This window comes from Gobio gobio, assembly GCF_949357685.1.
Source record: "Gobio gobio genome assembly, chromosome: 16".
Classification (NCBI taxonomy): domain Eukaryota; kingdom Metazoa; phylum Chordata; class Actinopteri; order Cypriniformes; family Gobionidae; genus Gobio; species Gobio gobio.
Window position 1 is genome coordinate 3,906,133 of NC_137109.1, and position 25,260 is coordinate 3,931,392.

Below are 25,260 nucleotides of genomic sequence, written 5' to 3' on the forward strand. Positions count from 1 at the left end.
TGGATAGATGCACTTTTATGACGGAAGGATGGATGCACTTTTATGATGGATAGATGCACTTTTATGACGGAAGGATGGATGCACTTTTATGATGGAGAGATGGATGCACTTTTATGACGGATAGATGCACTTTTATGATGGATAGATGCACTTTTATGACGGATGGATGCACTTTTATGACGGAAGGATGGATGCACTTTTATGATGGATAGATGCACTTTTATGACGGAAGGATGGATGCACTTTTATGATGGATAGATGCACTTTTATGACGGAAGGATGGATGCACTTTTATGATGGAGAGATGGATGCACTTTTAGGAAGGATGGATGCACTTTTATGACGGATAGATGCACTTTTAGGAAGGATGGATGCACTTTTAGGAAGGATGGATGCACTTTTATGACGGATAGATGCACTTTTATGACGGATAGATGCACTTTTATGACGGATGGATGCACTTTTATGATGGATAGATGCACTTTTATGACGGAAGGATGGATGCACTTTTATGATGGATAGATGCACTTTTATGACGGAAGGATGGATGCACTTTTATGATGGATGGATGCGCTTTTATGATGGATAGATGCACTTTTATGATGGATAGATGCGCTTTTATGATGGATGGATGCACTTTTATGACGGATAGATGCACTTTTATGACGGATAGATGCACTTTTATGATGGATGGATGCACTTTTATGACGGATAGATGCACTTTTATGACGGATAGATGCACTTTTATGACGGATAGATGCACTTTTATGACGGATAGATGGATGCACTTTTATGAGCTTCAAAATCTCATCCCTCATTCACTCCCATTATAAAGCTTAGCCAGGATATTTTATAATATAACTGATTGTATTCATCTGAAAGAAGAATGTCATTCACTCCTAGGATGGCTTGCGGGAGAGTAAATCATGGGCTAATTTTAATTTTTCGGTGAACTGTCCCTTTAAGAAACTCGAAACAGAGATGCTCTGAAAGAGGGTTTGTAAAGAGAACACAAACACAGCCATGAGGTGATCATCTGTGGCACACCGCAAACAGCGCGAGTGCATGTGCTGGGCGCGTGCTCGTGTCACGGTCACATGACCTCAGCGCTGCTGATGCTGCCAACACACCTGCCGATGCCCAGCACGTGCACTCAAGAGCAGAAGTTTAACACACATATGAGGTTTGAGCCCCCTTCCCGTAGACTCACCGCGATCAGCGTGTTGTTTCTGCTCTGCTCCCCGGGCGTCCCGCTCCCTCCGTCCGCTCCATCCGCGCCGCCTCCGCTCGCTCTCTGCCCCGCGGGGTCCGCGCTCGCCGCCGCTGGAGGCTGCCGGTGCTTGTTCGTGCGCTTGGCCTTGGTCTGCAGGCATCGCTGGTGCAGGGCTAACGAGTGCTGCCTCTCCATCTCGTGCCGCTCCACCGCCGTGCTATCATAGCGGCTCTCACAGCCGGTGTGATGCCGCCGGAAGAGCTCGATCCGCCGCCGCAGACGCTCCATCACCGCGTTGTGCCGCGGCACCACATAATCCGCCATCATCCGCGTCTATAAAGTATCTGGATACGAGCAGCTCGACTCACTCACTGATCGTGCCGTTTGTGTTTGCGACCGTTCCCTTACAAAACACACTCAACCGACTCCATTTTCATCGCTATCTGCCTCCTTACACAACAAAAGAAACGGCACATCGTTCAGACGCGAGCGATTCAGAACAAATCCGTTCCCTTCTAACCAAACCACCCACAAAAAAAATCACTATATTCACACCCGGAGTCCCGACACAAGCCAAAGTGAAGTTAAAACGACGGTTTTATGAATGAAAGAATCGACGGACGCTGATAAATCATTCATCTCAGGAGTTACATTGGTTTAGGATATAATTTAGAGGAAAAGTTTTGAAACTTTTACTTCAGGAATCTCTGTTAGACCCTTTTAAATAATATTTACCTCACGTTTAGTTCGATCCATTCACAACACGTCGTTAAATCGACTTTTTTATCGGTGTTATCGCGAAAACAAGCAACAACTCACTTTAAAAAAAAAAAATAAACGTTTTTTTTTGTTCGCCGCACAGTTGAAGTTTGACAAAAGACGCACTTGAGATACAAACCCATCGACGAAGGGTTAGCAAGTGATGGGAGAAACCGTACACAATCGCACTAAAACACTAACTTTACGAGTTACGAGTGAGTTTTAGTCGTAAAAGTAACTTTTAAAGTAGCAGCGCGGCTAACAGCTGATCCTCACAGTTACATTACAGCTACGGATGTAGCTTAGCCTGAATGCTAACCAGCCCTCTAACAAAGCATTACAAACTCACTCTCTTCCAAAAGCGCGTTAAAAGTCTTGAAGTACACACAACCGACTCCCGTGCCCCGGTTTAGCTCGACACGAACCCGAGAAAGCGAACGGTGAAGGAATAAACTCTGCCCTGCTGCGCTGTCTCTATTGTTTTCCAGTGTTCGGGCAGTTGTTGGTCGCCATCTTGAAACTATGTATTTTTTCTTTTTTCCTCTGTTTTTTATCCGCGCGCCCTGAGTGACAGATCACTCGGGCAATCACAAACTACTCAAACATTCCTCAGCAGATGCACATCGCCTTATTGTTCTCACACCTTATTAAAACACTTTGTCTTTTCAATTGTGGGAAAGAGTGAACACTTTTTGAAAGATAAAAATAGATGGTAGCTATTTGGTTTTAGCCATCATTATCATTTTACAGTAGCAACAACAACTAGTTTTGGCAGAAAATATGGTTATTTAATCAAATATCTATTTATTTCTAAATCATATGACTTTTAGCTGATTAATCGCCTATGATATCCCAGTACAACACCTCCATGTCGACTCAACCTGAGGGCCCCGGCTCAAATTATGGATTTTGTTCATATTTTTTACATACAAAGACGAACATAAACAGTGATGAAAGCCAGAATAGTAAATGTCACAGATGTGTATTGACTGTTTTGTAGAGGCTCAGTTTCCACCTGATCTCTGGAGCCAAATCACAGGGGTGTAAACATGACTTTAGAAAGATGGCAGCATCATTATTTTATTTCCACTCAGAGATTGGTAGATCTATTAGTGAAATCTGTTGACTTTATCAATCTGTGTCTCATTATATGCCAACGCTGACCGCTCAAACATGGGGGAAAAGCACTTCTTGTGTGTCTGTGCCTCAAGTTTGAGTGCCTGTAACTCCAGAAGTATTAAAGATATCTTACCATCCTTTTAGATTCTGCTTCTTAACTAACTTTTCTTTTGGTTTCTCCATTTTAAAGGCCCTCGATGGTTCAATCCCAGAGATATGGAGATCTCAATGTGGCTCCATGTGTAAACTGGTCAATTGTACAGATTTTCAGTGGCCAAAAACCAAAATGTCTTGCACTTTGCACACAGCTCATACTTTCTTTTTCTTTTTTTTATTTAAAAAGGAATATTTAAATAACAAATCATGTTAAAACTAAAAATGTACTTTATTTTTCTTTTATCAGCTCATTTGCATAGAACACCTGAGTGCCTTAAATATTATTTTTCTGAAGTTGTCAAGCCTGTTACTCGAGAAGTATTAAAGATATCTTAATATATTTCTAGATTCTCATTTTTAGTAAACGTTTCTTTTGAAATCTTCATGTTCAAGGTCCTATATAGTTCAGTCCCAGAGATATGGGACTCCCAAAGCAGCTCAATGTTCAAGAAGCAATATAGGTATTTTTCAAACAGCTGATAGTTATTGTTTATCTGAAGAATAAATAGCACTGAAACTAGAGATGGAAGAGTCTTGTTTCTCTCTATCAAAACAATTGCATACAACACACCTCTCTGAGTGACAAAAACAAAACATTTTATGATGTTTACATGTATTTAACTCAAGAAGTGTTAAAGATATGTCATTTTAGATTCTTGTTCTTATGAAATATTTCTTCATTTTTAAGGCTCTATATGGTTAAATCTCATCGATATAGGGATGTCAATGTGGTAACGTGTAGTTACGATACTGCGTATTGCTAGCTTCAGAAACTGTTAAACTGAACCAAATCCCATCTTATATATCCCTGAAACTGATTCAAATATAGACTCTTATAAATACACTTTTGAGAGCAAGTTAATGTGCCTTAACTTGACCATTTCAGTGGATTTTTGGCACTCAGACGAGTGTGTTTTATGCAATTAATTTGATAGAGTGAAACGAGATACATTTCTGGTTTCAACACTATTTATTCTTCAGACATTCACCATTCAATGCAGTAAGTATGAGCTGTGTGCAAAGTGAACCACGTTTGGTTTTCAATCACTGAAAATGGGTAAAATCCAATAAATTGAACATGGAGCCACATTGAGATCTCCATATCTCTGGGATTGAACCATCGAGGGCCTTTAAAATGGAGATTTCAAAAGAAAAGTTAGTTAAGAAGCAGAATCTATAAGGATATTAAGATATCTGAAATACTTCTGGAGTTACAGGCACTCAAACTTGAGGCACAGACACACAAGAAGTGCTTTTCCCCCATGTTTGAGCGGTCAGCGTTGGCATATAATGACACACAGATTGATAAAGTCAACAGATTTCACTAATAGATCTACCAATCTCTGAGTGGAAATAAAATAATGATGCTGCCATCTTTCTAAAGTCATGTTTACACCCCTGTGATTTGGCTCCAGAGCTCAGGTGGAATCTGAGCCTCCTCTAGAAAACAGTGATTACTCAGTCAATACACATCTGTGATGCTTACTATTCTTATATTTGTCTTTCTACAGAATATTTGAGCTGGGGAAGTTTCTGAAATGTGGTTGATTTGACATGGAATGACCCAATAGTGTGTGAAAGGTTTATGATGATAACACATATGTTTTCTGGGGTATTTCCCTTTCATAATGCATCAGTGTTGACTCTTTTGTGAGATGAAAACATGAAGGAAACAGGAAGCAGAACATCTCTGCGTTCAGTGGATGAAGACCCTGCTCTGATTGTGTAAAACTGAATTATGCAACTCACACTGCTATAGCTTCCAAAAATAGCTCATAACTGCTGAGATCAGCGTTTAGCATCTCGAAGAGCTATTCTGAACAGAGTCCAGTGCATTTTTGGACACGATACTCCCGTGTTTCCACAGATAACGCCCAGGAAGATCAAGTTTGACCTGCTTTTGGGGGTTTCCATTGCGTTTAATAAACCATACTGAGAGTGTGGCCTACACAACTGCACACTTAAGACATCATTTCGAAATATCTGTCAAAGAAATATTTTCCTCCCTCTCAGCACTACACATTTCTGAATTGTGGATGATGTGATTGACATGTGTTTATCATCATGTTATTATTTGACGTGATCTCATCCTTTAGGTGATTTCTCAAAGCCTTTGCTCATAACTCATGCGCATCTGATCAGGGGGAGAGTTTGCGGGTGAGCAGGCGCAATGAGAGAGAAGTTCTTATTAACACACTTTTACATCACATCTTTATTTGCTTTCATTTGTCATGTGACGTTAATGTCAGATCATTCAGACGTTTGTCACATCTGCAGATGAAGTTCTCAATGAGACGCACAGTCAGACTGTGGATCACCGACCAGTGTGTGTGTGTGTGTGTGTGTGTGTGAGTGAGAGAGTGTGTATGAGTGAGAGTGTGTGTGAGAGAGTGAGTGTGTATGAGAGAGAGAGAGAGTGTGTGTGTATGTGTGTATGAGAGTGTGTGTGAGTGTGTGAGTGTGTATGAGAGTGTGTGAGAGTGTGTGTGTTAGTGTGTGAGTGATATATTAGTGAGTGTGGTAGTGTGTGTGAGTGAGAGAGTGTGTTAGTGAGTGTGTGTGAGCATGTGAGTGTGCGTTTGAGTGATTGTGAGAGTTTGATAGTGTGTGAGTATGTATGTATGTGTGTGTGTGAGCGTGAGTAAGTGAGCGTGTGTGTGAGTATGTGAGTGAATGTGTGAGCAAGTGAGTTAGAGTGTGTAAGTGCGAGAGTGTGAGTGAGTGTGTGTGAGCATGTGAGAGTGTGTGTGTGTGTGTGAGTTTGAGTGAGTGTGTGAGCATGTGAGAGTTTGAGTGTGTGTGAGCATGTGAGAGTATGTGTGTGTGTGTGTGTGTGAGCATGTGAGTATGTGTGTGTGTGTGTGTGTGTGAGCATGTGAGTATGTGTGTGTGTGTGTGAGCATGTGAGAGTATGTGTGTGAGCATGTGTGTGTGTGTGTGTGTGAGCATGTGAGAGTATGTGTGTGTGTGTGTGTGTGCATGTGAGAGTATGTGTGTGTGTGTGTGTGTGCGTGTGTGAGCATGTGAGTGTGTGTGTGCGCATGTGAGAGTATGTGAGAGTATGTGTCTGTGTGTGAGCGTGTCTGTGTGTGAGCATGTGTGTGAGCATGTGAGAGTATGTGTGTGCGTATGTGTGTGAGCGTATGTGTGTGTGAGCATGTGAGAGTATGTGTGTGTGTGAGTGTATGTGTGTGTGAGCGTATGTGTGTGTGAGCATGTGAGAGTATGTGTGTGTGTGTGTGAGTGTATGTGTGTGTGAGCGTATGTGTGTGTGAGCATGTGAGAGTATGTGTGTGTGTGTGAGTGTATGTGTGTGTGAGCGTATGTGTGTGTGTGAGCGTATGTGTGTGTGAGCGTATGTGTGTGTGTGAGCGTGTGAGAGTATGTATGTGTGTGTGAGCGTATGTGTGTGTGTGTGCGTATGTGTGTGTGAGCGTATGTGTGTGTGTGAGCGTGTGAGAGTATGTATGTGTGTGTGAGCGTATGTGTGTGTGTGTGAGCGTATGTGTGTGTGTGAGCGTATGTGTGTGTGAGCATGTGAGAGTATGTGTGTGTGTGAGCGTGTGAGAGTATGTGTGTGTGTGAGCGTATGTGTGTGAGCGTGTGAGAGTATGTGTGTGTGTGAGCGTGTGTGTGTGTATGTGAGCGTGTGTGTGTGTGCGTGTGTGCGTAACCCTGATCTCATGAGTAGGTCTCCTACACTGGTTCTGGTGAAGTCTGGACTGGTCTAATGTTCATCACAGCACTAGCGTCTCGCACACACTTTATAAAAACTCATAAATTCCCTCCCCAGAAGAGTCCAGGTCACGTGTCAGTGCAATTAAAATAAATAACACACTCCATTAGAGATAAAGGAAGCGTTGGAAACACTTTATTCTAGTGTCCTACATGTAGATACTGTAATATAATCTATAAATGAAGCATAATAACATAAAGCAGCCCCTCCAGTGAGAACAGCAGAGGTGAAGAGGGCAGATTCCTGTAAAAAGCCCTCAAACGTTGATCAGATTATGATGAGGGGATTTATTTTACAACAGCATCGACTACAGTATAATCAGATATTAATCATTTCAACGCTCACATGTATTGATCGTCTGTTGATCACACAGTAACACACACACGTCTCTCGTTCATCAAATCAGTTTATTTTAGTTTGTGAGTAACATGATGGATTTTCCCAAACCGTCCCAGCAAGACCAGAATCCTCATCATCATCAGACTCATGATCGGCCGGTCAATCACACACACTCCTATCCATCCACACTATCATCACCTACAGCTGTGAGACAACACTAATCAAACACAGAACCAGAGACAGGACAGCCCAAGCACAGGAGGACACAGGACATTATGGGATGGAGAGGAGAGGAGGAGCAGCAGCGCAGCGGGTCTGTGTGTGTGTGTGTGTGTGTGTTTCTCAGTTACCTTTCAAAGTGCCGACTCTTCTTTAGTCTCGGGGTAGAGCTCACGCTATGGCGTCTCACATGACCGTTACGACGGGACAGGAACAGTTTGCCATATTCAGAGTATAAACAAGTAACTTTAAGAACGCCTCAGATCAGGGGATAGTGCCTTTCTCGTGTGTTTGGGGTGGAGTAGTCATAATGTAATGGCTCGCTGTACACCTAGAGCGGCATGATCGCTCTTCCCAGGGTGAATCGCACGGGGTCACACTTGGAACAAATATGTAAATGCTAAAGCTCATGCTATGCCGACAGGGAAATGTCAAATGCAAATGTTCCCCGTGAAACATGTGACCTTCCATCAGATTCACCCGCAAACGCTCCAACATCCGGGATTTAACGCTCACCCGGTCCTCGCTCTCGTGTGCTGTGATTGGTTCAATGAAATGGGAAGCTGCCGCTGCTGCTGGACAGGATATGACATCACAGTAATGACCTGTGATTGGGCCGGACAGGTTAAATCAGCTCGAGAGCAGAAAACACATCTGTACAGCAACGCATGATTTAGTAAAAAGTCCATTCGAATAGCAAAAAACAAACATATTAGACAAAACTCACAGTACATTCACAGAAGAAAAAATATTAGCGAATCTTGTGTCCTACAAGTAAGGCAGTACAACCTACGAACCTATCAGACGAGCCCCTCACCGAGCGCACGCGATGATGGGATGGAGAACATCTGCTTTGTGTGTTAGCGGTGTGTGTGTGTGTGTGTGTGTTAGAGTTTATGATGAGTGTGGCCTCGTCCTTCTATGGCTTCAGAGATTCTAGAACAGAGGAGTAAAGCGGCCGGCCTTACAATACCCAGAGTGCCATAGTGTGTTAGGGTTCAGGAACACTGTCTGGAAGTGTGTGTGTGTGTGTGTGTGTGTGTGTGTGTGTGTGTGTGTGTGTGTCATGAGCGTCAGATGATCAGTCCAGGAATGGTAATAAAGATTGCGTTTCCTTTTTTTTTTTAGTTATGGAGAAAGTTTCTATGCTATTCAATGGTCATGTGACCGCGAGAGCCGTCCTCAAGAGCGCTGCAGGAGGCTTTCGTTTGGCCGCGGGGTTTCTCTCGGACCATCGGGAGGTGGAGGAGGAGGAGGTGGAGGAGGAAGAGGAGGAGGAGGAGGAGAGGAGAGAGGAGGAGGAGGAGGAGGAGGAGGAGGAGAGGAGAGAGGGATGTTGGCGTATGCTTGAGGAACTAGATTCAGGAGGTCCATCAGTCCTTTCTCGCTTTCCTGTTTCTGGGAGACCTTCTGAGAACGTCGTCCTCTGATTTCTACACAACACACAAACATGACAATCAACACCTGATCAACACTTCTACTGTCCTGATCATGCTCAAACGTGAGCGTCAGGCTGATTCATCCGCTGATGAGGAGATTTAGTGATGCGATGAAGCTCATTATCATCAGATGTGTGGCGTATGCTGATGCTAATCCCAGAAACATGCACAGACTTCACCGCTTGTGTTCGTAAATACAGCACAAATGAGTCACACGAGGTGCTGAGCATGTGCAACATGAATATAATACAGTATTAATGGTCAAAAACATTCAAATTAAGACCAATCAGGCACAACATTATGATCGGTGAATAACATCCTGTTAGTGGGTGGGATATATTAGGCAGCAAGTGAACATTTTGTCCTCAGAGTTGATGTGTTAGAAGCAGGAAAAATGGGCAAGCGTGAGGATTTGAGCGAGTTTGACAAGGGCCAGATTGTGACCAGTGGAGAACCGGCCACAGGGTCATGGAGGACCAGTGGAGAACCGGCCACAGGGTCATGGAGGACCAGTGGAGAACCGGCCACAGGGTCATGGAGGACCAGTGGAGAACCGGCCACAGGGTCATGGAGGACCAGTGGAGAACCGGCCACAGGGTCATGGAGGACCAGTGGAGAACCGGCCACAGGGTCATGGAGGACCAGTGGAGAACCGGCCACAGGGTCATGGAGGACCAGTGGAGAACCGGCCACAGGGTCATGGAGGACCAGTGGAGAACCGGCCACAGGGTCATGGAGGACCAGTGGAGAACCGGCCACAGGGTCATGGAGGACCAGTGGAGAACCGGCCACAGGGTCATGGAGGACCAGTGGAGAACCGGCCACAGGGTCATGGAGGACCAGTGGAGAACCGGCCACAGGGTCATGGAGGACCAGTGGAGAACCGGCCACAGGGTCATGGAGGACCAGTGGAGAACCGGCCACAGGGTCATGGAGGACCAGTGGAGAACCGGCCACAGGGTCATGGAGGACCAGTGGAGAACCGGCCACAGGATCATGGAGGACCAGTGGAGAACCGGCCACAGGGTCATGGAGGACCAGTGGAGAACCGGCCACAGGGTCATGAAGGACCAGTGGAGAACCGGCCACAGGATCATGGAGGACCAGTGGAGAACCGGCCACAGGGTCATGGAGGACCAGTGGAGAACCGGCCACAGGGTCATGAAGGACCAGTGGAGAACCGGCCACAGGGTCATGGAGGACCAGTGGAGAACCGGCCACAGGGTCATGAAGGACCAGTGGAGAACCGGCCACAGGGTCATGAAGGACCAGTGGAGAACCGGCCACAGGGTCATGGAGGACCAGTGGAGAACCGGCCACAGGGTCATGAAGGACCAGTGGAGAACCGGCCACAGGGTCATAGAGGACCAGTGGAGAACCGGCCACAGGGTCATGAAGGACCAGTGGAGAACCGGCCACAGGGTCATGGAGGACCAGTGGAGAACCGGCCACAGGGTCATGGAGGACCAGTGGAGAACCGGCCACAGGGTCATGGAGGACCAGTGGAGAACCGGGCACAGGGTCATGAAGAACCAGTGGAGAACCGGCCACAGGGTCATGGAGGACCAGTGGAGAACCGGCCACAGGGTCATGAAGGACCAGTGGAGAACCGGCCACAGGGTCATGGAGGACCAGTGGAGAACCGGCCACAGGGTCATGAAGGACCAGTGGAGAACCGGCCACAGGCTCATGAAGGACCAGTGGAGAACCGGCCACAGGGTCATGGAGGACCAGTGGAGAACCGGCCACAGGGTCATGAAGAACCAGTGGAGAACCGGCCACAGGGTCATGGAGGACCAGTGGAGAACCGGCCACAGGGTCATGAAGGACCAGTGGAGAACCGGCCACAGGGTCATGAAGGACCAGTGGAGAACCGGCCACAGGGTCATGAAGGACCAGTGGAGAACCGGCCACAGGGTCATGAAGGACCAGTGGAGAACCGGCCACAGGGTCATGGAGGACCAGTGGAGAACCGGCCACAGGGTCATGGAGGACCAGTGGAGAACCGGCCACAGGGTCATGAAGGACCAGTGGAGAACCGGCCAAAGGCTCATGAAGGACCAGTGGAGAACCGGCCACAGGGTCATGAAGGACCAGTGGAGAACCGGCCACAGGGTCATGGAGGACCAGTGGAGAACCGGCCACAGGGTCATGGAGGACCAGTGGAGAACCGGCCACAGGGTCATGAAGGACCAGTGGAGAACCGGCCACAGGGTCATGAAGGACCAGTGGAGAACCGGCCACAGGGTCATGGGCCACGAGCTACTGGAGCTCAAACTGCTCCAGAAGTTAATGCTGGTTCTGATAGAAAGGGCTCAGAATACACAGAGCATCTCAGTTTGTTGTGTATGGGGCGGCACAGCCGCTGACCAGTCAGGGTGAACACATGGCACCAGGTGCATTATGGGAAGAAGGCGTGGCAGCGGAGGCTGTGATGCTCTGGGCAATGTTCTGCTGGGAAGCCTTGGGTCCTCCATCATGTGATGTGACTTTGACCCGTCTCACCTACCTCAGCATTGTTGAGCCCATGTCCAGCCTCTCATGGAGACGGTTTTCCCTGTGGCTGCGGCTCTTTCAGCAGATAATGCGCCGCCACAAAGCACAAATGCTTCAGGAATGCTTTGAGCAGCACAACAACCAGTTTGAGTCCAAATTCCCCAGATCTCAATCCAGTCGAGCATCTGTGGGATGAGCTGAACAAACAAGTCCCATCCATGGAGGCCACACCTCACAACTTACAGGACTTAAAGGATCTGCTGCTAACATCTTGGTGCCAGACACCACAGCACACATTCAGGGGTCTAGAGGAGGCCATCAGAGACGGGTCAGCAACACAATATTAGGTCATAATGTTATGCCTGATCGGTGTATATCGATAGAAATGTGTTTTGCATTTGATTTAAGTGGGGATTGTGAATAACGGCAGTAAAAGTGACCACACGTCTTAGCGAATCATCAGGATGGAAACGCATGTAAACGTGTGTGTGTGTGTGTGTGTGAGCTGTACCTCATGAGATGTGCTGTCGTCTCTGTGGTCGCTCTCTGCCGCCTCCTCTGCTTCTCCTGTCGAGTCCTCTTCTTCTTCACTCTTCTTTTCTTCTGTGGGAACAACAGAAACAAGCCCCAGATCAGCTGATGCATCAGAGCGCCGGCTCAGTTTGCCCAGTGTTTCCCACACATAGATTAATTCAAGGCGGTGCGCCACAGAATCAACACGGCCGCCACACATTGCGTGTCATAATTCATCAACTTTTTAACGCTATTTAAAACACGCAGCGTGTTTGTTCATTTCCTTTCCCCGCTCTCCCTCCATCTCTCTCTGTCACTCATGCGTCTCTCTCGCTCTCTCTCTCTCAAACCTGCTTTTGATATTAAAGTCTAAGCTTTTAAAAGTTAATACGAAATGCAAACAATAAATAGCGTTTTGGCGCTAATGTGTAACAGTTAAAGCCAGAGGCGCTGAAAAGCAGAGGTGCGACCTGCTCATCTCCCGGCGCGCGGTCACATGGTTCACGGAGCGCTCAATAGTTATAAACACACCCGCGCTGTCAATACATTTGAATGGCTTAAGCCGCGGATACAGTTTCACTGCACAGGTGTTTGCAGCAGGTTTTGGTTCAGTACAGTATAGTGTGCATTGATTATTACATCAACCACATTTACAGGATCATTTTATTATGGAGAGTGATGATAGACCCAACATTGTTACATTAATGTCTATGTTTTTCTTGTATTTCGCCCTCATTGCTTACTAATTGTTCACATTATACTCATTGATGGTCAAATGTGACCATACACCTAAACTATTTTTCAATTAAATAGCCTATATGTTCTATATTTTAGTTTAAAAATATTTATTGAATATTTTGAGGATATCTTTTGGTACTAAATAGGCCTACTATTTGTGCAATAATTGTGGTCCATTAATGACCACTTTAACTATTATATTAAATATTATTAACTTATTTTTCCTTATATGTACAGTAGGCTATATAAATATGAATTGATACTGAATCAAGATCGAAATCGATATTTGTGGCAATCACTGAACCCATCCCTCCACCCGCCCCATGCCCCGCCCACCACCACAAATTGGTTTGTAATCTGTGGGAAACGCTGTCGCCCGCATGCAGGATTGGCACAGATGTGGTGATGTTAATCAGACCTGGCTCCTCCTCCTTGGCCTCCTCTTCCTCAGCTTCATCCTTCACGTCCGGCTGAGGCTCGTCTGTCTTCTTGTATTCAGCGGCAGCCGCGGGCGCAGAGCTCTTCTGTAACACACAGGAAGAGTCACACTACAGATACACACACACACACACACACACACACACACTCGCTTTCTCACACACACACACACACACACTCTCGCTTACACACACACAGACTCACTCTCACTTACACACACACACTCACTCTCACTTACACACACACACTCGCTTTCTCACACACACACTCTCGCTTACACACACACAGACTCACTCTCACTTACACACACACACTCACTCTCACTTACACACACACACTCACTCTCACTTACACACACACACTCGCTTTCTCACACACACACTCTCGCTTACACACACACAGACTCACTCTCACTTACACACACACACTCACTCTCACTTACACACACACACACTCTCACTTTCTCTCACACACTCTCCCACACTCTCGCTTACACACACACACACACTCTCTCGCTTGCGCACACACACACACACACACACACACGCACACACTCTCTCGCTTGCGCGCACACACACACACACACACACACACACACTCACTCTCGCCTTCTCACACACACTCTCTCTCAATCTCTCGCGCACACTCACACTCACACTCACAATCTCTCGCTTTCTCTCACACACGCACACACTCTCGCTTTCTCACACACACACACACACACACACACACACACACACACACTCTCTCTCTCTCAATGTCTCGCGCACACTCTCGCTTCCACACACACACACAATCTCTCGCTTTCTCTCACACACGCACACACTCTCGCTTTCTCACACACACACACACACACACACACACACGCTCTCAATCTCTTACACACACACACACACACACGCTCACACACACACCTTCCCAGTGCAGCAGAAGACGATGATGAGCACCAGAGGCAGGGCCACAGTCAGGACGTAGACGATCCAGAGCCACGGTCTCTCTTCAGCAGCCGTTATCATCTGAGTCACTAGACCAGGCTGTGAACACACACACACACACACACATCATTAACTCACACGCACATACAAGAGCTTGTGGAAAACACAAACAAACACTGGAACAACAGTGCAGTCAGTAATCCGGTGAGTGTGTGTTCACTGGGAACCGCAGCTCATGAGAATCAGACGTCCAGAACACAGAGAACATGACGTTAATACGCCATCCGGATAAAGATCAGGTGTTTACATTTCAAACTAACTGATTTTTACTCTCATATAAACACTGATCAGCGCGCACACACACACACACACACACACACACACACACACACACACACACACACACACACACACACTGTGATGCTAAACGAAAGCTCAGCCTGTTGAAGGACGGGATTGGGTGCAGTGTGAACCCCTGAGATAAACAGAGGAACAGGCCTCGTCCGCTCTGATGTCATCAGAACTGATATCAAACAAAGCATGAGCCACAGGCTTCACTCAGGTCCTTTAGCCCTCCAGTTTAACGGGCAAGGCATGCCTGGAATCCACCTTTGGGGGAACAGGAGGAATTCTCCTGATCCCAGATAATCCCAGAGTACACTGCGCTCACTCCCGCCAGACCCCGCGCTGGCTGCTGATTGGCCCTCACTCGTGTGTGTGTGTGTGTGTGTGTGATCTAGCCCAACCCTTTCCTGCTGTCTTCAGCACACACAGTGCTCTCCGTCATGTGACCTGTAGGCCTCCATGATTTACACAAAATGTGGGAACAAATGAAATGCATTTCAAATGGTCATAAAAATTAGATTTTTGTTAAGTAGTATAAGTTTCATGACTTCAAATAATCATACAGGTATTACTGAAATTAGATTTAACCATAAAATGTAGAAAATGTTGAACTGAATTTGAAATATAAGAGATTTCCCAGCGCCGCACTGGTGAGGGTCAGCAGAGGTCAGTTCTGGCTCTGGGGCCGTTCTGGGAAGATGTAGATCTCATGCTGATAGTGTAGAGATCGAGAGGAGAGACTGGGCTGTGTGAAGAGGAACACGAGCTGCGCTTCACAGTGTGTGTGTGTGTGTGTGTGTGTGTGTGAGACGCCGGCTCACGCCCTGTGGAGGAACCGCCTGTGCCTTGTGGGAAAGTGTCAGGAGTGAGTGGAAACAGATCCTCAGAGCCCTGCCGAGTGCATTCACAACAAACACACACACACACACACACACACACACACACACGAGAGGGAGGAGGAAACGGCGCCACTCTTCTTACGGTTGGCATAAAGCCAGAGAGCTCAATGACAAATCAGAGACAGGACGGACATCTTTAATATGTGGCGTGTTCTCAGAAGCGTGTCGGCTTCCCTGTATAACTCACGGACTCCACAGGGATGCACCTGTACAAACATTGTCCAATAACCGATAACTCTCTATATCTGAAAGACGATAACCGATATATTGGCCGATAAATCTAAATCCAAACTTCCAATGAGAAGCCGCCTCTCTTAATTATTCACACGACTGCGTGTCCTATCCAATGAGAAGCTGCCTCTCTTAATTATTCACGAGACTGCGTGTCCTTATCCAATGAGAAGCCGCCTCTCTTAATTATTCACGAGACTGCGTGTCCTTATCCAATGAGAAGACGCCTCTCTTAATTATTCACGAGACTGCGTGTCCTATCCAATGAGAAGACGTCTCTCTTAATTATTCACGAGACTGCGTGTCCTATCCAATGAGAAGCCGCCTCTTTTAATTATTCACGAGACTGCGTGTCCTATCCAATGAGAAGCCGCCTCTTTTAATTATTCACGAGACTGCGTGTCCTATCCAATGAGAAGACGCCTCTCTTAATTATTCACGAGACTGCGTGTCCTTATCCAATGAGAAGACGTCTCTCTTAATTATTCACGAGACTGCGTGTCCTATCCAATGAGAAGACGCCTCTCTTAATTATTCACAAGACTGCGTGTCCTATCCAATGAGAAGACGTCTCTTAATTATTCACGAGACTGCGTGTCCTTATCCAATGAGAAGACGCCTCTTTTAATTATTCACGAGACTGCGTGTCCTATCCAATGAGAAGCCGCCTCTTTTAATTATTCACGAGACTGCGTGTCCTATCCAATGAGAAGACGCCTCTCTTAATTATTCACGAGACTGCGTGTCCTTATCCAATGAGAAGACGTCTCTCTTAATTATTCACGAGACTGCGTGTCCTTATCCAATGAGAAGACGCCTCTCTTAATTATTCACGAGACTGCGTGTCCTTATCCAATGAGAAGACGCCTCTCTTAATTATTCACGAGACTGCGTGTCCTATCCAATGAGAAGCCGCCTCTCTTAATTATTCACGAGACTGCGTGTCCTATCCAATGAGAAGCCGCCTCTCTTAATTATTCACGAGACTGCGTGTCCTATCCAATGAGAAGACGTCTCTCTTAATTATTCACGAGACTGCGTGTCCTTATCCAATGAGAAGACGCCTCTCTTAATTATTCACGAGACTGCGTGTCCTTATCCAATGAGAAGACGCCTCTCTTAATTATTCACGAGACTGCGTGTCCTATCCAATGAGAAGCCGCCTCTCTTAATTATTCACGAGACTGCGTGTCCTATCCAATGAGAAGACGCCTCTCTTAATTATTCACGAGACTGCGTGTCCTTATCCAATGAGAAGACGCCTCTCTTAATTATTCACGAGACTGCGTGTCCTATCCAATGAGAAGCCGCCTCTTAATTATTCACGAGACTGCGTGTCCTATCCAATGAGAAGACGTCTCTCTTAATTATTCACGAGACTGCGTGTCCTATCCAATGAGAAGACGTCTCTCTTAATTATTCACGAGACTGCGTGTCCTATCCAATGAGAAGACGCCTCTCTTAATTATTCACGAGACTGCGTGTCCTATCCAATGAGAAGACGCCTCTCTTAATTATTCACGAGACTGCGTGTCCTATCCAATGAGAAGACGCCTCTCTTAATTATTCACAAGACTGCGTGTCCTATCCAATGAGAAGACGTCTCTTAATTATTCACGAGACTGCGTGTCCTTATCCAATGAGAAGACGCCTCTCTTTATTATTCACGAGACTGCGTGTCCTTATCCAATGAGAAGACGCCTCTCTTAATTATTCACAAGACTGCGTGTCCTATCCAATGAGAAGCCGGCTCTCTTAATTATTCACAAGACTGCGTGTCCTATCCAATGAGAAGACGTCTCTTAATTATTCACACGACTGCGTGTCCTATCCAATGAGAAGCTGCCTCTCTTAATTATTCACGAGACTGCGTGTCCTTATCCAATGAGAAGACGCCTCTCTTAATAATTCACGAGACTGCGTGTCCTTATCCAATGAGAAGACGCCTCTCTTAATTATTCACGAGACTGCGTGTCCTATCCAATGAGAAGCTGCCTCTCTTAATTATTCACGAGACTGCGTGTCCTTATCCAATGAGAAGCCGCCTCTCTTAATTATTCACGAGACTGCGTGTCCTTATCCAATGAGAAGACGCCTCTCTTAATTATTCACGAGACTGCGTGTCCTTATCCAATGAGAAGACGTCTCTCTTAATTATTCACGAGACTGCGTGTCCTATCCAATGAGAAGCCGCCTCTTTTAATTATTCACGAGACTGCGTGTCCTATCCAATGAGAAGATGCCTCTCTTAATTATTCACGAGACTGCGTGTCCTATCCAATGAGAAGACGCCTCTCTTAATTATTCACGAGACTGCGTGTCCTTATCCAATGAGAAGACGCCTCTCTTAATTATTCACGAGACTGCGTGTCCTATCCAATGAGAAGCCGCCTCTCTTAATTATTCACGAGACTGCGTGTCCTATCCAATGAGAAGACGTCTCTCTTAATTATTCACGAGACTGCGTGTCCTTATCCAATGAGAAGACACCTCTCTTAATTATTCACGAGACTGCGTGTCCTATCCAATGAGAAGACGCCTCTCTTAATTATTCACGAGACTGCGTGTCCTATCCAATGAGAAGACGCCTCTCTTAATTATTCACAAGACTGCGTGTCCTATCCAATGAGAAGACACCTCTCTTAATTATTCACGAGACTGCGTGTCCTATCCAATGAGAAGACGCCTCTCTTAATTATTCACGAGACTGCGTGTCCTATCCAATGAGAAGACACCTCTCTTAATTATTCACGAGACTGCGTGTCCTATCCAATGAGAAGACGCCTCTCTTAATTATTCACAAGACTGCGTGTCCTTATCCAATGAGAAGACACCTCTCTTAATTATTCACAAGACTGCGTGTCCTATCCAATGAGAAGACGCCTCCCTTAATTATTCACAAGACTGCGTGTCCTATCCAATGAGAAGACACCTCTCTTAGTTATTCACAAGACTGCGTGTCCTATCCAATGAGAAGACACCTCTCTTAATTATTCACAAGACTGCGTGTCCTATCCAATGAGAAGACGCCTCCCTTAATTATTCACAAGACTGCGTGTCCTATCCAATGAGAAGACACCTCTCTTAGTTATTCACAAGACTGCGTGTCCTATCCAATGAGAAGACACCTCTCTTAGTTATTCACAAGACTGCGTGTCCTATCCAATGAGAAGACACCTCTCTTAGTTATTCACAAGACTGCGTGTCCTATCCAATGAGAAGACGCCTCCCTTAATTATTCACAAGACTGCGTGTCCTATCCAATGAGAAGACGCCTCCCTTAATTATTCACAAGACTGCGTGTCCTATCCAATGAGAAGACACCTCTCTTAGTTATTCACAAGACTGCGTGTCCTATCCAATGAGAAGACGCCTCCCTTAATTATTCACAAGACTGCGTGTCCTATCCAATGAGAAGACACCTCTCTTAGTTATTCACAAGACTGCGTGTCCTATCCAATGAGAAGACACCTCTCTTAGTTATTCACAAGACTGCGTGTCCTATCCAATGAGAAGACACCTCTCTTAGTTATTCACAAGACTGCGTGTCCTATCCAATGAGAAGACACCTCTCTTAGTTATTCACAAGACTGCGTGTCCTATCCAATGAGAAGACACCTCTCTTAGTTATTCACAAGACTGCGTGTCCTATCCAATGAGAAGACGCCTCCCTTAATTATTCACACGACTGCGTGTCCTATCCAATGAGAAGACGCCTCCCTTAATTATTCACACGACTGCGTGTCCTATACAATGAGAAGACGTCTCTCTTAATTATTCACGAGACTGCGTGTCCTATCCAATGAGAAGACGCCTCTCTTAATTATTCACACAAAAGCACAATTTCCTCTGATCGGCGCTTTAACGGATCGGATTAAAAATGAGTGTTTGTTCTGCTTTATATAGTTTCTGTTTTCTCTTAAACAGATTCATTAGCAGTGAGAGTAACCAATCAATTGGCTTATACAAAATATGCTCATATATATTCCCGATGCAGAGTATGAATGAACAGCTGTGCATTAAAGGGATAGTTCACCCAAAAATGAAAATGTGATGTTTTTCTGCTTACCCCTGAGGCATCCCAGATGTCTTTGTTTCTTCAGTCGAACACAAATGGAGATTTTTAACTCAACTGTTGCTGTGTGTCACTCATATAATGCTTGTCAATGGGGTCTAATTCTATTAGAGTCAAAAAAACATGCACAGACAACTTCAAATTAAACCCACGGCTCGTGACGACACATTGATGTCTTACGACACGAAACCATCAGTTTGTGCGATAAACCGAACAGTATTTATATAATTTTTTACCTCAAATATAACACCATGTCCAACAGCCCCGAAAGCACAGCACTTCCGGGAAAGAAGGTCAGTGTACACGATCTAGTGTAGAGACATCACTTCCTGTGTGTGATGGTGTTGTATTTGAGGTAAAAAATGATATAAATACTGTTCGGTTTATCGAACAAACTGATGGTTTCGTGTCTTAAGACATCAATGTGTCGTCACGAGCCGTGGGTTTAATTTGAAGTTGTCTGTCCATGTTTTTTTTACTCTAATAGAATTAGACCCCATTGACAAGCATTATATGAGCGACACACAGCAACAGTTGAGTTAAAAATCTCCATTTGTGTTCGACTGAAGAAACAAAGACACCTACACCTTGGATGGCCTGGGGGTAAGCAGATAAACATCACATTTTCATTTTTGGGTGAACTATCCCTTTAACTCATGGCTCTCACAGGGTGTGTGTGTGTGTGTGTGTGTGTGTGATCTATGGTGAGTACACCGTATTCATAAAGCACCCGAACGACTATCTACTTCCTGTGAGATTACACTGGACACAGAGACAGAGCGACACGCGCCATAATCTGAAGACCACGCCCACCGGGGGGGAAAACAATCAAACCGTCTCCATTGACTTTGCATTGCGTGAAGCGGCCTTTTTGTCAGTTTGGACTTATAACAAAAAACTGAACAATGTCTAAAAGCTGATATGTAACAAGGTGTACAGCAAACAAGCTAAACAAAACCCAGAAGTAAAAACACAAATTTTTTAATAAGCTGTTGACCCAGAAAACGAGCGTTTAAGTACAAAAAAGTGGATTCAGGCCATTGAGACAGAGCTAGGGCTGTCAACGAATATTCTAAATTCGAATATATATTCGAATAGTTTTTAAAAAACGAATTTCGAAGGTGAAAATTAATATTCGAATAAATAAAAAAATGTGGGGGGAAAAAACCTGAAGCCTTGTGTACTTTGGCCTGGCTCCGCAGCGCAAGCCTCCGCTGACCAGTGTTGGGGTAGTTACTCAAAAAAAGTAATTAGTTACTAGTTACATCTGTAAATTGTAATGAGATTACTTTACTAGTTACTGTATTTGAAAAGTAACTACACTACTTATTACTTTACTTTCCCATTTCTTAATTTACCGTGTAGATATAAGGACAAACATCATGGCTCTATGGCAGTGTTTCCCCAAACAAACAAAAAGGACTACTGTCAAATAAAGATAAAGAAAATAATAAGAACAAATAATGTAAATACAAGCAGCAGCACAAATAAATACTATTGAGCATAGACACTAATAAAATAAACAATGCTTTTCAGGTTTTTCAGGTACGTCTAACATTAGTTTTCAGGTACAGAAATCAAATGTAAAATAACATTGCATCTTTGAATGTATAAATTAAACATTAATCCTATTAAATTTACAAAATCTATTCAATCAAGAGCAGTGAGTGATGCCCTTGTCTTTTGTTGTTTGACATTAAACAGACAGCAGTAAAGGCTACTTTAAGACCTAATAAAACTGCCCCTAATGCTCGGATATGCGTCGTTTTAAGGCATATACAGACTATGTCTGCTAGGATACTCATCAAGATGGGCATGTTGACATAGTTTTTGTGTGAGTTTGTCCGTTCAAGAGCAAAACTTGAAAGAGAACTCAATATTTGCGCACTGTGAGACGTGTGCGCGCTTTCGGATGAGTGCACATAGACAAAATATTCTCACAGCGCGCGCAACTTCTCATTTGTGATGACGGCGAAAATGACTAGTATTCGAACATACTGCAGCACTATATGCATTGAACAAAGTTTACAAAGAGAGAATTTGAAGGACTTTTACACGGCACCCCTGCTCTTGTCAGACGCACCGCGGTTGGGAAACACTGCTCTATGGCAACGGTGCACGCAGCACTTAAACATATCAGATCTTTACACACAGGCAAACGCGGCTTGAGTAACGCAGGAAAGCGCGTTCTTATAGTCTAGTAAAGTAGTGTAGTTACCAATATTTGTTGTGTAATGCGTTACTTTACTTCGTTACCCAAAAAAGTAATATCGTTACTGTAATCCGTTATTTTGTAACTCGTTACCCCCAACACTGCCGCTGACTGCGCGCGCTCCTCCACAAACGGACGAGGTGTTTATATTTGACGCGCTCGCCGTTGTGCTTTTCTTTGAAACGACAGAGGGCGACTCGGAGTAATTGTTCTATAAACTATCAGGAAAAGTGCACACAGGTGACGATATTTATTTTAGTACACTTCACAGAAAACCACACTACAAAAGAATTTTGAACTTATACAGAAGAACTTATACAACTCAATTTATGATATCTAAATGTTTCCTAATTTCACTAAACACTTTAGTGAGTTTTCACTTAGTTTCGTGAACTTTTCTTTATTAAACGGGCTTTTTTATGCTTTTGTAGGCTCGTTTTGTAAATATAAGCAACTATATGTATGTGCAAACTGGACCAGCCTTACGTTGCATCGCCCGCCACAAGCTCTCTGTCTGCAACACGCGAGGCCATTACGGAGAAATTAATTTAGTTGATTTGTAAGGATATGAGAGCGATCAGTGTCGTGGATGGGGCAGGCTGGAGTTCTGTCAAGCAATGGAATCGAGGAACTGACTGAAGAGATATTGCATGAATGAAGGATAAATGCACTGCTTCCACTGGTTTGATTATTTACCGTTTCATGTCAAGGAAAAGTTCCATGTTTACCACAGCACAGCTCGCTCGGAGCGTTCAATATGCGGTAAAACTTATATTAATATTTGTTTCAATCACTGAATGATGCCTGCTATATTTGGGACAAGAGTCGCGACCTTAAATTGCTTGCACAAAACTCTTGATCAGCCTCAAAATGTGTGTGTTCATTTAAACCATTATGCGCAGAGAGCGTGAGGGCGAGAGAGAGATGAGGTCTGCGGTCTTAGCCATTAGTTGATTTACTTGTTTTTGTGTAGGTAATACGTTGTCAAATATGTTTAAACTTAACTAGACTACCTATATAAGTAGTTATGTGTCTTTGTATTCATTTGTCCTGTTATTGACGTAATGCGCGTCATTGATAAAATGCGCAACCAGATGTTCGAATAGTTCGAATATTCGTGCTTTATTTAGAGGGAATATTCGAACGTCATTTGAGCAATTTTGACAGCCCTAGACAGAGCACGACACATTATATTACACTGAGAACTACACACACTAGAGGAGAAATTAATCAGCGACAGTAAATATAATACGACAATAAATAATATAAAACGGACATTTGGATATTTGACTTAACAGTGACAAAATGTTTACTGCACACATAGGCACACTGAGTGTCAGGATCCCAAAATTGACCCATTCTTCAGCTGAAGCTTCACTTCGTATTGCCTGTATCCACTTTTATCTTCCTAAACGCTCGTTTTTTTGGGTTGACAGCTTATAAAAACGTATTTCTGTGTTGTTTAGCTCGTTTGCTGTACACTTTGTCACATATCCGCTTTTAGACATTGTTCTGTTTTTTGTTATAAGTCCGAAATGACAAGGATGCAGCCTCACGCAATGCAAAGTCAATGGAGAGCGTTGGATTGTTTCCCCCCCGGTGTGGGCGTGGCTGAGCTCTGAGCTCTGTCTCTATGAGAGACGTCTCATACCTCTGCGGCTCCCTCGGCTGCTTTCTTCAGCCCCCAGCCGTCAGCCGCCCACCGCTCGGCCACACTGCGGTCCGAGGTGATGAAGAAGTTGTCGAAGAAGATGTCGGAGGACATGGACCAGAGCTCCAGACCCACGGCGCTGAAGGGCGTCATGCGGAACGGGTGCAGGTCCTCGAAGAAGTCTGGGTTGGGGATCTTCCTGGGCTTCCACACGCCCTGCAGAGCAACAGACAGTCAGAGTCAGCCTTCAGCTGGACAGCTCCACAGACACAATGGCCGATGCTATATTCACCTGATAGTTGGGGTTGTCAATCATGGGCGGCTTCCACTTGCCCTTGTAGTTGGGGTTGTCGATCACAGGCCTCTCCCATGGGCCGCAGCCGGGCGCCGTCTCACACACGGGATTGGGGATCTGAGGAGCTTCCCACTCGCCGTCCATATCCTCATCCCTGAGACAGGAGAGACACCAGCTCAGACTCTAATCATAACCACTCAATCTGGATCTCCCCCCAGGAGGATCATCTAATAATAATAATTCATACGCTCAGGCGCTCACGAGATGATAATACACCTGCACTGATACTGCGCTTCCATCGCTTCAGAGAATCATGTTAATGTCCATAACCTCAGCATTCATCAGATCACAGACGTACGGTTATATAGTTACACACGATCACTAAATATTACAAATATTGTATAATAATTCGCTTAGCATTGGTTTACGTGAGTGTACTGGTAAAAGAGGATGTGCTACATTTATTTTATATATATATATATCACACACACACACACAACGCTCTTAACATCGGTAACTTTATACATTGCAAAAGTGGGCTTTTTAATAATAATATATATATATATTTTTTTATTAATACCTCATGAGATATTTTGATAAGACTTAATATATAAATATAAATGTATTTAATATAGGGCTGTCAAAAGATTAATCGCATCCAAAATAAAAGTTTGTGTTTACATAATATATATGTGTGTGTACTCTGTTAATTATTATTTATATACAAATACGCACACATTCATGTATATATTTAAGAAATATTTGCATGTATATACACATTTATATAATCTATAATATATATAAATGTTTTATATATAAAAAATAATATTTTTTTCTTAAATATATACATGCTTGTGTGTGTATTTATAAATAATAATTAACAGAGTACACACATATTATGTAAACACAAACTTTTATTTTGGATGCGATTAATCTTTTGACAGCCCTAGTTTAATATAATGCACATTATTTATTGGCATGGATCAGTGTTTTCTGTAGTGATGCAGTGAATGCATTACCAGTCCTCGGGCTTGAGGGCGTCGGGGTCACTGATGTACTCCGGCTCATCATCCAACCAGCCGTCAGCCTTCACCGCCTCTTCATCAGGGATCTTAGCAGGAGCGTCTTCATCCCTGGGTCACACACACACACACACACACACACAATGAAGGAGAGCACAACCAGATACACAGTAAAACACACTAGCAGCTGTGCGGTTATGGAGGCTGTTATCAAGCCGCGGGTGGGGGGGTCCGGGGGCATGCACCTCCGGAAGAAATACATTTAGTTTTTTGTTTTTTTAAATAACCCCTTAAACCAAGACTTCTGGCAAGTTTTGTGGATAGAAATGGACATTAAAATCCAAATGAAACTCATTAGTTTAAAAAGGTGACTAGCTTACAGAACCTATTTTTACTTCACCAACCTCCAGGGACGTGCAGAAAGTTCCTC

At 44.6% G+C, this 25,260-nt stretch overlaps 2 protein-coding genes across 3 annotated transcripts in view; both read right to left on the reverse strand.

Moving 5' to 3' along the window:
- Positions 1-2,496, reverse strand: part of maml1 (mastermind-like transcriptional coactivator 1) — a 36,482-nt gene extending 33,986 nt beyond the window's left edge. Inside the window, exon 1 of one of the 2 annotated variants that reach the window (XM_079838936.1) lies at positions 1,211-2,496. In XM_079838936.1, coding sequence (XP_079695062.1) covers positions 1,211-1,540 — 330 coding nt within the window. In that variant the 5' untranslated portion in view covers positions 1,541-2,496. The remainder of the gene's footprint in view (positions 1-1,210) is intronic. The other variant, XM_079838937.1, reaches the window with a different exon arrangement.
- A 4,875-nt stretch (positions 2,497-7,371) lies between these two features.
- The window catches only part of canx (calnexin), a 37,268-nt gene continuing 19,379 nt past the window's right edge, over positions 7,372-25,260 (reverse strand). The window contains exons 9-15 of the mRNA XM_079838389.1: positions 24,828-24,941; positions 23,806-23,962; positions 23,514-23,729; positions 14,080-14,199; positions 13,146-13,251; positions 11,988-12,079; positions 7,372-8,974 (exon numbers count right to left, since the gene is read on the reverse strand). Coding sequence (XP_079694515.1) covers positions 8,915-8,974; positions 11,988-12,079; positions 13,146-13,251; positions 14,080-14,199; positions 23,514-23,729; positions 23,806-23,962; positions 24,828-24,941 — 865 coding nt within the window. The 3' untranslated portion in view covers positions 7,372-8,914. The remainder of the gene's footprint in view (positions 8,975-11,987; positions 12,080-13,145; positions 13,252-14,079; positions 14,200-23,513; positions 23,730-23,805; positions 23,963-24,827; positions 24,942-25,260) is intronic.